This window comes from Bombus vosnesenskii, unplaced genomic scaffold, assembly GCF_011952255.1.
Source record: "Bombus vosnesenskii isolate JDL3184/JDL3185 unplaced genomic scaffold, Bvos_JDL3184-5_v1.1 scf7180000016279, whole genome shotgun sequence".
NCBI lineage: Eukaryota > Metazoa > Arthropoda > Insecta > Hymenoptera > Apidae > Bombus > Bombus vosnesenskii.
In genome coordinates, this window is record NW_022884348.1 from 522020 (window position 1) to 536276 (window position 14257).

At 39.8% G+C, this 14257-nt stretch overlaps 1 protein-coding gene across 2 annotated transcripts in view; it reads left to right on the plus strand.

The window, feature by feature from the left end:
* Window positions 1-9603: 9603 nt before the first annotated feature.
* The window catches only part of LOC117242863 (inhibitory POU protein), a 54222-nt gene continuing 49568 nt past the window's right edge, over window positions 9604-14257 (plus strand). For both annotated transcript variants that reach the window (XM_033509860.1, XM_033509861.1), the window contains exon 1: window positions 9604-10346. In XM_033509860.1, the coding sequence (XP_033365751.1) occupies window positions 10185-10346 (162 nt within the window). In that variant the 5' untranslated portion in view covers window positions 9604-10184. The remainder of the gene's footprint in view (window positions 10347-14257) is intronic.

Sequence of the window (14257 nt, forward strand, 5' to 3'; positions counted from 1 at the left end):
TTCTCTCTGTTTCTCTATCGCCAACCCTCTTCCGTTCCATTCCTACCTTCCGGCCTCAATTGCTGTAATCTATGGCCTATACTGGTGGATTTAACCGTGGAATTGAGCCACGGTGATTTGTACGGTTTATTAATATTGCATCGGTGTCGGGGATGGAACTTGGCCATGGGTTTTCATAGATTTTCAACGACGACCGGATGATTATATGCACGTGAACGGATTGGCATATCGAGTGGTCGCGATGCACGGTTCCACCATGTAAACCAATTTTCTGACCGTGCAATTGCGGACTCGTTTCGGCGAATGTTCTTCTATCCTGCAGCGTCGGTGAAAGCTACGGAATATTTATAAGGTTTGATAGATGTACTTACAGCAATTTTTTCAACTTTTTTTTATCCTCTAAAAAACACGTTAAATACGTTAAATTTCGGAGAATCCGACGTTACCGCTTGTATCGTAAACAATTGTATTTCGTTTGATCGGGTTTTGCAAAAATTGCGTTACTACGTTTTATCGTATAGTTTCTCATAAATATCGGTAGGATCATAATCGTGATTCGTAGCAAGTGGCGGAAAAACAATAACCGATAGGACGTATCAATCCATAGCATCGAGTAAATATTTATCAGCGTTCTATAGATTGCACTCTCTTGGGTTTAGGCTCACTCGTTATTTCGCTCGTGCTTCGTGTTACAGGAAATAGATTATCGTGCTGTGGTTTCATTGGCAGGAAATCACGCTTCAAGGCAATACGATCCTCACGTGCATCACTATGACAGTGATAACACAATGAATATTATCGTAATCTTGTGATATCAGCTTTCTCCACTTTGCCGCAGTTTGACAGCAAACGATCTTTCTTTGTACGACTAATTAGAGATTGTATCGATGGAAACAACCTACGATAATATTACGACATACACCGTGTAATGAATAGATACACACGTTTTCACGTTGAACGTAGCTTTTTATTTGTTTATTTTTCCTCTATAAAATTCACAAAAAATGGAACACAGAATAGGGAATGACACAATGATAAATACGATTATTTGAAATATGTACTTATTCGTCGAGAAGAAACCTGTTCTTATGTGAACAAATATTTGATATTTAATAGAATCTCGAGTAACATGTATAGAACATACTCCTTTGCCAAATTTACACTCGGTAAAGGTTATTAGTACGGAATTTTAATGTATAATGTTGATGTACTTACCTGTGTTCGCATGTACGACGCGTAACTTTCTAATTTGTACACATGCGTACATTTTATTTATAATGTTTACTAAATGAACGAGCAAATAGATCAACAAATTATAAACAAATTTTACTTGTTGTTACACCGTATGAAAAACTATCCTTTATAAAATATTCAAAGACTGATTTCGAATAAATTTGAAGGTAAAGTGCGTTAAAATGTGTGCGTGTATGGAAAGTTTCATCTTTAAAAACTAACTTTTAAAATCCGATTCTAACAGAGACAAAGTCTTCCGATGGACAAATCTTAGGACTTTAATAAGTTTTAAACTTATGAACAGCTGCGACGAAACTTGGCAAGAATATCGGTCCATTAAAGTGCTGCATAATGGTGCACTTTCACGGGTGATTATTTGATCCTAAAGGAATATGTATACCGAAGGTAAGAAGGTTAACAAATTTTTTTTCTATCTTTTCTTTTCTACAATTCGATGAAAAATATTCTAGAAATACAAAAATATTCGTTTATTTTGATACGACCGTCTTTATTCTCTCGAAAGGTTTCTTTTAGAAACGTTACAAGCAATGTGTTTTGAAAGGATCACAAGGATATAAAAGCGGAGAACAAAAAATTATTCAATGAATTTTCGAATACGATTATTAATGCTTGATAATTTATGGTGTTTCCAGGAAAACTAAGACCAAAATAACTAGACATCGAAAATAGAAAGGAGAAGGAAATGTGCGAACGCGTATGACGAGAGGATACGTAGAGAAAGTACGAAAGAAAGATAATATTGGAAAGCAATTGTGATATTCTTAATTCGTTATTTTCTTAAATGTAATTTCATTATTTTCTTTTTCAACATAGTTTTGAGATATTTTTTCCTATATTATCGACAACGTTCGATCGGTCGATTCTTATTTTTCATTAAAAAAATTTAACAGAGATATTCTTACTTGAACGTATATCTGTGAAGTACATATACTATAATCATGATCGAGCTAATAGAAGAATTGTCTCGATTAGGTCGTATCTACTTTTTAAGATAAATCTATCGAACGAGACAAATCTATCCGATACGATGCTAATCATTTTACAGACACTTTACATCCTCCTTTTATTGTACGTGGTAAAGAGTTGAGATTTGCGCAGTGAATGTAATCTGCCGTTGACGAAAATGGCGCGGAACTCTTTACTCGAGTTTTTTATTCACGAGCAGGTGAATGAACGACGCTTGAATAAATGAGAAATCGAGTGAGCGAGAACGAGAGAGAATGCCGTGCGGCGCGGCGCGGCGTGCGCGAAAGAGCCGTGGGTGGAAAAATGACAGTTGTGCGAGCTATCGTGAATCGTCAAGTTTAAATCGAAAACGGATGTACGTTGTCGTGGTAATAGAACATTGTATGGATTTTATTTCAAATTTTTTTTCCTGGCTAACATTCGGATTTTATCCTTTTTTACTGCCCGACAAATCTGTCCTCGCCCATACCACTTAACACGCCTGTTACGCTTGTTTTCTATTTTTCATTTTTCCAGCTTTGCCAACCTTTTTCCGATTCCATCGTAAAATCTTTCAAACTCTGTGTTATTTTTGGCGCATAATACTTTTAATGTATACGAAGGCTCACGGAAGTATCTATCTCGATGCTTATCGTTTGCGTAAAGAGCTTGTCTCGTGTATCGTATTTGTATTGTACGCGTCGTATAAAAGATACCGAAATTTCAATGGTATCGCGAAGTTGTGTTTAGACCAAACGAGCAAGAATATAGAGAATTTGCTCGTGCTGGTTTATTGACAGCGACTATCGAGAAATCTGTTCGTAAACTCATTTACAGCGAAAGTGCTTCTTCGTGATAAAATAAACGCGAGCAAACGATTTACCGAATATTTGCCAACAGGCGAAAGAACGCTCCTTTATAAATTATTATATTTTTGTGAGCTACTGTAGACGTATCGATACATTTGCTGACTCTTTGATCAACCGTGCCGACGAGTGATCGTAATTGATTAAAAATATGATAGAAAGTATCGTTAAGTGACAAGGAAAGGATTGGCGATAATCTGATTGTTCGTTGGCAGTCAAGTTGCATCGATGGTTTCGATTAGGCTGGTAAATTCTAGTGAAAATCAAGTATGCGAACATACTGGCAGGCATTTCGTATATTGTGCGGAACCGGTACTTGTGCGTTCATATTTCCGTCATACACTTATTCCTTCAAATATTCAAGCACCGGCGAGCATCATGCAGAGAATTTTGAAACAGCCCCAGTGTTTTTGTTATAGGTACTTTTCTTTCTTTGGAATTGCATGCATGAATTCATAAGGACTAGTACAGCAATTTTATGCCAGGTAACACGAATTCGGTGATATTATCCCTATTTTTAGAACGAAACTGTAACACGAGAAACAATGAAAACAAATTATTACGCAAACAGAATCAATAATGCGATTAAGAATACTATACAACGATATTAATACGTAAATAAAGAATAATACGTCAACTATGATCTATTCAATGAAATACAATTAAAAGATTATTATGTAATTACGATGTATGTGTTTATTATCCAAACAACGCATATAATGAAATATAATGAATAATATGTTATAATCGAAAAATATTTTACGTTGAAACTAAGCACCGTTTTAACCGTTTAATAAAATTAAGCAAGTTGTTCGTTATCTTTGAAACGTAAAAGACGATCGTTTCTATGGTTATTCTATCTGCATAATGAAATTACTTATAATCAAGCGGGGAAAATAAATGGATCTTGCTCGGCTCGAAATTAATTAGTTATTGGAGAAAAGCGGTAATTACAGGTCTATTTTCGTATTGAAGCACGATCTAAACTGGATACGACATAGCTAAAATTTTATCTGAAGAGTTGGGTGCAAAATAATTCTCGTTTTCATCAGTTATTTAGTATTTTTCACATATAAATAGTAAGAAGCAAAATATACATAGTAAATCATTCACTTCTCTAATTTGGGAAGAGCGTAGTGATTGAAAAAATATGAAGACTTAATTATTTAATATACCAGGCTTTTATCTCACTTATTTTTAAATACTCTCATTTTTATCTCTTACCTTTTTCTCTGCGATCTTCATATTCTATTATATTTTAGAAGTCATGTTCGCTCTATGCTTTTAAATATCAATTCGGCTTGTAAAGATTTAATCCAAATTGTAAAGAACGTTTAGACAGAGTAGGAATACGATATCCCTAAAATTAATTCTTCTCTTTTATTTTTTCGTTTTTTAATTAAACGCCTCTACGAAAACGCGAAACGTCGTTTGACAGCGACAGATTGCCACAGAAAATAAGATAGTCGCATGCATGTACTTATATAAGTAGCTCTCGAAATTTCAACCCTTGTCCACTATACCGACATGCTATATCATTGCGCCGAGTCGTTAAATATACCTATTACGTTAATTAGAAAAATGATATGTTTGATCACGTAATTCCAGGTTAACTTTCATTTACCCCATTTTTGAACAACTGCACCTAGCAGTGTAATTATTACTTTTGACCAAATGGGGCTACGACTGCAGCTTGCAGTCGACAACCGCTATGATTATATATATCAATGTATATTCGATCCATTTCCTTTTGCTAGAAAATGCGTCATATTTTCACGACCATCTCGTACCGTTCCTCCTGTCGCTCCTTTTTCACGTGTAGCTCGTAGGGAACATTTAAAACGATACATACAGTCATACGGAATACATAAGTACACGCATAGAATCATGTTCATACATACAGAGTGTTCCGTTGTACTATACATATGTGGGAACAGCAGGGACGATTCGGTATAATGAAATAAGGAGAAAGGTTCGTATAAATAGATATATACCCGATATGAGCTTGTTTTCGAGTAACGAGTTATTTTCTGTCGTTGGACGTTTCCTGATGGATCAACAATTTCCTGGCAAATTTCTGGCCAACTCTCTCTCTCTGAATCTGAATTCATTCGATTATTGAAATCTCGCGTTACAGTGGAACATCCTGTATACGGAATCAGTACTGAATACAGAATTTAGCACAAATAATCTTTTACGATGATAGCGACATTTAAGCTTTTAACGTTTAAAAATGTACGCAGATCTTTCTATTAAAGTCTGACTTTACCTAAATTATCCTTGATCGCATTACCGTTTCGACCAAACAAAGCCAATCGTTCCTTCCAGAAAGCGCTTTGTTTTTTCGGAAAATTCGATTCACGTCGAGTAAACGGGAGAAAGAACACCAAGCCGGGCAAACCATTTCGCCCACAGATCACGACGAGAACGATGCGCCGTAAAGCATCAAATTCGTGACTCGTGGAGATCGTTTCGCCTGTAAGAAACCTGGGAGAGGTCGACGTTTTCGATCGTGGCGACTATGTCTCCTGCCTCTCTCCTCTTTCTTCCACGACACTTTTCCACAGAACTGTAAAATCTCGAGAATTCTGGTTATGTCAGCGTTCCTCCCTAAGTCCCTTCCTCCTTAAGGGATGCATTTGCACCGGCAAAAGGGGAATAGCCGATTGTCGTGGCGGATCATTGATATCCGTCGCGTCCTTCCTTTCGCCTCTTGCCAACCGGTGCAGTGGTAACAGCCTAAGCATCGCAAGGAGAACCGGCAGAGATCGAGACGCGGCAGTAAACCTACTAGGCGTAGGTTTTGATGGCAGGCAGCGGTGGCGAGCTAGTGGTGACCCGTGGACGCGGGGTTCGCGGAGGGATCTGGTCGGAGGGAAGGTTTGGATACCTTGTCGAGGATAGGCTGCCGGTGCAAGTAGGTTTAATATTTGATACCGCGGGCTGGTCATCCTGCCGAGGCGATAACACAGGCCCCGCGGGAACCTTCCGCCCAACATCCCTCGGAAAACGACTACCGCCAAACTCGCAACCACCCCTTCTCTCACTCCTGTCCGCCGCCTCCTTCTCCTTCTCACCCTCCCCCCTTGGTTCGTCCCATACTCGCTTCCTCTTCCATCGTACGCGATTCCATCTCGCGTAGGTACCTGTACCGCAACCCTGTCCGTTCTGTCTTTCCTTCGTTCACCAGTTTGGTGTCTAGTCGTGCAACCATATCGCGTCGCCAGCCTTCCTACTGCCTATTACCGTTTCCCCTTTTTCAACGAGACGAACGATTGGCACCGATAAATATACTCGTTTTGAAACGTTTCTTCGTTGCTTTTGGCCATGTTCGTGGCAAGCACGTACATAGATACGTAGTTGTATTCGAGACGTTTTGTCGTACTTTTGGGATCGAACGTGTCGCGATCGCTTCCTTTGCCGCGTATTTCTTCTTCCATTCGGACGAGCAAGATCGTTCTGATTCGTTCGGTAACTATTCACATTCCCTCTATTGCTAATCGTCGAGGGAAAAGATTTAAACGGGTAGCGGCGTTGTAGCCAAAGGAACGAGCGTTTGACAAATATTTCGTACCTATATCTTGTTGTTTGTAAATTCAAACGATAAGAAAATTTCCAGAGTAGACCGACGGATGTAAAGGAATGGCAAAATCAACTTCTCTGTTGGTCAGTTGGATTGAAATCCAAGAGTCAAGAATAGCGCGAAACGGCTTTATTCGTTTATTGGATCGACGAAAGTCCTGTAGCCCTGTTGCCCTGCAGCCTTGTGGGAGTAACAGAGGGGATCTGGGTTACGAAGGGTCCATGACACTTTAAAAATTCATTATGAAATAGCTCACACAAATCTGCACTTACTACGAAGACACGACCGATCAAATAGCAGCACAAATACTCTCGATTGTTTCCGACTTTCAAATATACATGACATACAATCATTGTTCATTATTAATCACGTTGTACAAGCTCCAAATTTCAAGGTCGGAAACGGCAGACTGTAAGAAAATTGCCTCGATGAATTACGTAAATCTTCATATTTATAGATGCTACAGAATTATCGAGCTATAGATACGATCTCTTTTTATGTATTTTTAAAAAGTGTGTTTTAAGAACAAACAGCGACATTTAAAAAAAATATATAAGCAACTTGGTTTAGGATCGTGATTATCGTGACTATACTCGTAGACGTTATACCGTCTAATTTTCCACGAAACAAAAAAGCAAACGCAGTTACGTTTAATTTATGGGATATCGTCGATTGCTATGTTATAGTTAAATACGCAAGAAAAGTCGTAAGAAAGATTTCATATCTGCCATAAATATTTGTTTGCTACGTTAATTTTTATAAAACAATTTGCATATTTTTCACTCGAATTTAATTGATTTGACAGAACGTAAGAATTTAGAACGTAGATGATATTTAGGAACGCGTGTTATGGAACCTGTCGTATAACAATCTCTTAAGCGACTGTATTATTCAAATTATTTAAAGAGTTCTTAAAACAATGCAGAAATATGTATAGTATATCTTCGACAGTAGCCTTGATCACTAATAAAAGATAAATATTTAAAAAGAGCGTATCGTCACCGTGGGCTGTAAAGTATAATATATAAATAACATTATTTACGTGTTATATAAGAGGCTACTTTAAATAATAACGACTCAAAACGGCATAGATTAAGGCATGATCGAATACAAACAAAGGCAAATCGATTATTCTTTCGAATAATGCATACGGCGGCTTTTGTTTTACCGCAACTGCACTAGGAAGAAAGCGAAGACTGTTCCAGTCGAGGTATTGTATTTAGTTATTTTCTTTGTTAAAATGGCGATGTTTCAATAGCAAACGTGATATAAATGGTTCACAGTGCTTAATAATATATCGTTCGTTGATCGCAATTGTTCATTCTTTATAAAATGGGACGAAAGAAAGTTACGTCACCGCGTAAAAGATCTGTAAGGCAATTATAAAGTAGGACAACTCTTCATTTCTTACCTTTTGTATTTAAAGTTAAAACACGCGAATTAAATTAATCTAATTTAATTTGATCTTTCGATAATTATTATTAAATAGTAAAATGTAAAATCTCTGAATCGTTATTATTTCGTTTCGATAGTTAATACCCTTTATGCGTACGTTAGTACGTAAGTACGTAATTGCGTAGAAAACCGACATACACGTCACTGTGTTCAAAATTTTTCAATAAATTATTCCCAACGATTACAACGATAAAATAAAATGTAACTTTATTCAGTTTTAGATCTGCAAAGGTACATCGAGTAGCCAATATCATGGTATAAAAATACGAAAAAATACGAAGAGATACCAGAGTCTATGGAATCTCCAATACCGTCATTAGCAAAAACGAAATGAATTCGTTTGAAAATCTGTTGGACGCGACGAATCGATAAACAACGATCTTAAACTCTGCTGTACGGAATCGCGTGGATAAAATCGTTCGAAGTGTTCAAGATACAGGTAATCCATGGAAGAATATCGACACAAAACTATGGTTCACAGTTGAGTCGCAATTTTCAGGATGTCGAAGATAAATGACGAAAGCGACGTGTAGTAGCAACGAATGGCAGCAGCAGCAGCAGCAGCAGTAGCGACCTTGGTGTTAAGGGTGACTGAGACCGACCAGTTTACGACGTAGCTGCTAATCCAACAGCAGGTTGGGCGACAGCCGAGCGAGAGATTTCGCGGTGATCGAACAAAAGCGCGTCGCGAGGGAAGAAAAGTAGGTAGACGACACGAGGCGTCTTCGACGAGACAAGGCTGCACGGGGCAAGGTTCGGTAGGAACGCGGGGGTGGCTCGACGTTGGCTAGGAAGGGCGTGTAACGTCGGTGGGGGAGTGAAAACGAGACACGGAACGAGATTCTAGGGGAGAGGAAAGGAAACGGGACGAACGAGGCGAAAAGAGGGAGGGTAAAACGCAGGGAGGATGAAGAAACGGGTGGTCGCGGTTAGCGACACCCATGCCGAACACGAAAGCAAAGCGAAAGATGGCCGACGAGAATCGTGCTAGGAGCGCACGCGTGACCACGCTAAACTCCGCCTATGCACGATATACCCCTTCGTCCCGGTTGTTCTCGGCTTACCTCGTGGCGAACAACCCCTCTGCTGTGAGCACGCGCCACTCTGCGAATATCCTGGATCACCGACCATCCCCTGTCCCGTCGCTTCCCTCTTCGTCCTTCGATCCCTCCATCCCCGGTGGAAGAGTTCATCCACGAAGCACCGTTCGCCGCGCCGGCCAGTCAGCGCCAAAAAGTGCACAGTTTCACCACAACATCCCGTGTATCGTACGATTCTACTACGTCGGTGATCGAATCGTGACAATCTGACGGTGGACAGTTTCTTCTTTGTTCGAAAATTCCAAGTGGCTGTTGGTTCAGTGACCGCATTAGCGTGCCGCTACGAATTCGATCGCTCGGTCGTTCCTATCTCGGCAACGTTTCACCATTGCCGGACTCGTTCGGAATCAGCTGCTCGCTCGACAGGAAAATTATTTATTCGCATTATTTATTCAAACGCGTCGCTACACTACCTACTTTTTGTCTACGTCACCATCGCGAAGTGCGAGATCTTCCGATTCGAAGGAATCGGAACGTTTGGCCGTCGCCATGGTTCAGACATAGAACTAAACCGAGTGCGAGTAAAATCCAATCACCGTGTCCGTGATCATGTGCATCATGGACATCGAAGAGATGCGCGATCTCTTCGACGAACGAGTCTAGTTAAATCGACTGAAATCGCCGCGGTCCGATCGGTGGTGTCAAGAACGAAGATGAGTGGTGGCTCGTAAAACGGCAGTGCAAAGATCAAGTACTATCGTAAGAACAACTGTAATAATAATACGGTGATTCGTCGTTCGTATAGCCAGTGCGTCTCGCGATTAGTCTGCAAGCGATTTGACGAAAGCGAATGTGAAGGTACTCTGAGAGGAAATTGGGTGCAGAGAGGACATCGATAATTCTTTTTACACAGATGCGAACCGCGAACATCGATGTGAAGAGGAAGCGCGGCTACCGCTGCTGGTATCGTTCTGTTTGAGGGCGTCGGTTTTCGACTGGTTTAGGTCTAAGCCTGGCAGCTTAGCCTCGACTAGCTTCAGGATGATGTACTCGCCGGACAAGATGATGGGGAGCAAGGGGCTCCACGGGGCACCCATCACGGCCCCGGGCTGTTTCCCTTCGGGAAGGTATTCGCCGCCGCCTTATCGTGCCGCACCGGATCCCATGCCGCCACCACCGCGACGCTGTATGCCCAACCCTACGGTGAGTGATCGCCGTTTTATCCTGTCTTTTATTTCCACTTTCGATCTTCGACATCGCGATTTCCTCTTCGCGAGCAGGGGACCGACGTGACGCGATGCGATCAGATGCGACGGGAATTTCGCATCTCGATAAAACGCCTTTTACGTGGCAAATTTGTTTCTAGATGGTTCGACCGTAGGATGATTGCTCGTGGATATCGCGGATTTAGCCGGTTTGTAGGAAGCGGATAAACATGGTCTTAGTAGAGAGTCTGATTTCTTATTCCAGTTATACGCGTATAACGTAATTTTCAAGTAGTTCGAGTGATACTTGACAGTCTTCGAGTAATATCGATACCTTCGAGCAATTATATAAACAACAAGATAAAAAAGTGTGTCTTTTGTTAATTTTCATATCTTCAGTGTTTAATGCAGATTCGAAGGGACGATAAATGATAAACGATTATCGGTTTAGTTGCATTTGCTCGTTCCAGTAAATACTATACCTACTTCATCTTTTTCAATCACCGTTTCGTTATTTTACAAGTAACGTATCAATTTTTCAATCGCGTTCTGCATAAAATTTTTCTTTCCTTCCCCTCTAAAAAGTCGTTTTTTTATGCTTCTAACACTTATACACCCTTTATCTTTCAACTTTTTATTTTAAGGTTTATTGTATTGCGAATGTAAATTAAAGTTTCGTGAAATCTACGGTAACGTAAAACGATTGATTTAGATTTTGCATCGTCCGTATTTTGGAATTGCAATGAAACTAATTATTCACGACTACTTTCGAACGTTTTGTCTTCGCGATATCTACGAATCTTTAAATCGATCTATCACGACCATACGCCAATAAAAAGGATATTAAATTTTGCGCTTCCTTTGTGTTTTAATGAAAACACGTTCGATAAATTACTAATTACTAATCATTCGTTTAAAATACAAATTTTCGTTACATTCGGAAGATATAATCATGCAAATAGCTTTTCCAATGACGAGCATTGTTTTACTCAAAAGCCAACGTTTTTATCTATAATATATGTACATATTCAGAATTAACTCTTTCCTCGATTTCAGCGTTGCTTAAATGGCAATCGTCCGCTATTGTAACATTTAAAATGCGATTAAAGTTTTATCGCGTAAATTGATCGTTTTCGTTGCGTTATTATTTTATCGGGAGTGGTGTAAGAAATCGGTCGAGGTGGCAACATAAATCAAAATCCTACGATTAAAGTTTGCAAAGAATGATACATTATACATGAAGATGGGCGACTGCTGGCTGAAAGAAGTAGCCTGATACATTTGGAATGTAAGGGCGCGATAAAAAGAGACACTGGAAGTTGGAATCATCCATTTTCATTGGCCACAAGTTTCCCTGCCACATGTATCACATATTTCGTGCATCCGTCGTTTATCTTACGGATGCGGCCCACCTCCGCGACGCTTACCGTACTCTTCGCCAACACCGACGATTTCAACCTTTTCGATAGAACGATATCACCTTCGTAGCTTTATCTCCCGCATCGAGAGATGAAAAACTTGTATTTCACGCTTAACAAATATTTGGTTTATCGAAGCTTTCCTCTCGTTAATCCGCGTGTCAGAAAATTTCGATTTCCTAAGCTTAAAAAATACGATTTATTATCTTTAAATAGAATGTTAAATAATTAATCAATACGTTACGGTGCCTGGTATTAAAGATAAAAGTTTATTCGTCTCGGGTTCCAAGTTATACTTGGTCGGAATAAACAAGCGTAAGAAATCGTATAACAAACGCGCCTTATCAGACATCGTATCGCTCAAAGGTTCAAACAGTTATGGAAGATTCACTAGCGGGCTCTGAAACGCTCGATCCAAGTGCAGCCAGCGTCCTACATGGATCGAGTGTACGACGTCGATTGGACCCTTAAGAAAAGCAACGATGTCCATAGAAAAGCGGTTGCCCTAAAGTAGGGTGTTCGTTCGGTCGATACTCGTTTGGCGATACTACGTTTCATTATCAGGACCGTACAGTCGAGTAGCCGAGCTATCTAAACGGAATCAATCGGAGTCGAGATGTAGGTGCCGGTTTCCGTTGGCGTATCCTTCCTTCTTCTTCCAACATATCGGACGTGGTCGTTTCATCGAACTTGCAACATATCCATTCGCAGAGCTGAAATCCCTCTCCCTGCTACAGGCAGAGCGGTCCTCCGTGCTGGAAAGGGTACACGTCAAATCCAGACTCGTTTCAGCGGCCGCTCTCCTGGATCTCACGATCTCTTTCCTCCGGTGCGGCGCAGCGCGGCGCGGCACAGCGTGTCGCGGACTCCATGGTCTTTAGTTTATTCATGTGACGTAATAGGATAAAAACCGTCGCTACGAGCCGAGTGGCTGGATGAGATTACAGGCCGTACTGTTCCGCCAGGTATCGTGGATCCGATGTAATCGTTCTTTCCTGCGATTTTTTTCGGTCGTCCTACGTCGGTACATCGCGTATTTTTCCGCCGCTCCTCGCTGTTCTTCGTACAGTTGCCCGACGCGCGTTGCGCTGCACATCCCCTTCGGAACCGTTTTACATAGGCTACGATTCGCCGCGACTATCGCGGAAATATTTAACGAACAGATACGTTCGTAGATACCGTGGAGAAGTTTCTTTGGCGCATGCTGCAAACACGCGAACGCGAATACGCGGGAATCGAGGAAGTTTGGAGGGTCACGCGGAATGAGGAATCATTGGTATTTTTTAGATTCAAGATTCAAGAAAGGGGAACATTAGCTGACTGGTTATTTCTTTTCTGGCTATTTCAGACGCGATGCTATTTTTGCCATTTAAATCCATAGACAGTAAATATGGTAGCAAAACATACGTTTAACAGGGTTAAATTGGAACGTGTTCAAAAATACGCCTTCGACCCTTTTAGGTCTATATTTCTAAATTATAAATTATAATTTACATTTACAATACGGAGATCGATCTTTAATAATTAGCATCTTTTTATTGTAAGGATACATACTTCTGTTTACTTATTCCTGTATCAGAGCTTTCTTCTTCGTAACTTACAATTAATTGTAACAAAATGCACTGTGTCAAATTAGCGATCTAACATAAAATGTACTATCTGATATAGAATGTTTCTAAATAATTTTTCCCAACGCTTGTGGCTACAGAAATAATAATCGCATAAATGAAATTTAACATTTAGCAGCCAATTGGTAAAAGTGCTTTGGAATAAATTAAACAACGAATTAAACGTTATTACTTTAACTCGAAACATAAACGTTTTAATTTGTCGAAACTTATTAGAATTAGTTGGATTAATATTTAAGGGAGAAACGCGAAACGTACCTATTCGTAAGTACAAGCGCTTATTTTATAATTATAAGTTAAAAATACGATAAAACGAGTTTAAACAATTTTCAGCAGTCTTTAAGTATTTTATCAAGTTCTAGGAAGGTCAGTCGTGACAAACGTTAACTCGCTAATGCAGTTAATTGTTCGTAAACATGGTCCGTGAGCCCTGCCCATGATATTAATTATCTATGATAATTAATACAGTTTTCATTACGCATTCATTGTACCACTGGTAATTATTCACGTTTCGATGACCATCGCTTCGCGCGTTTTCCGCAACGTATCTTCTGCTTGGCCAGAATATCGATCAGGTTGCTTAATAATTAATTAATTAACATTACCCTTTCCGCAGATCATTAGTTTCTTGAATTTCCATGTGCGATCTGCTCACGCGACTATTATTATTCTTTTATAAATGTAAGGAAGTATATATAAGAATCGTCGATAGAAAAATTTATCGAATCGGATCTTAAATGGTTATTTTCCTCTGTTAGAACGAGCGAGTTTCCAATACTCGCGTGTGTGTATATATAGGGTGGTTGGTAACTGGTGGTACAAGCGGAAAGGGGGTGATTCTACGCGAAAAAAGAAGTCGAAAA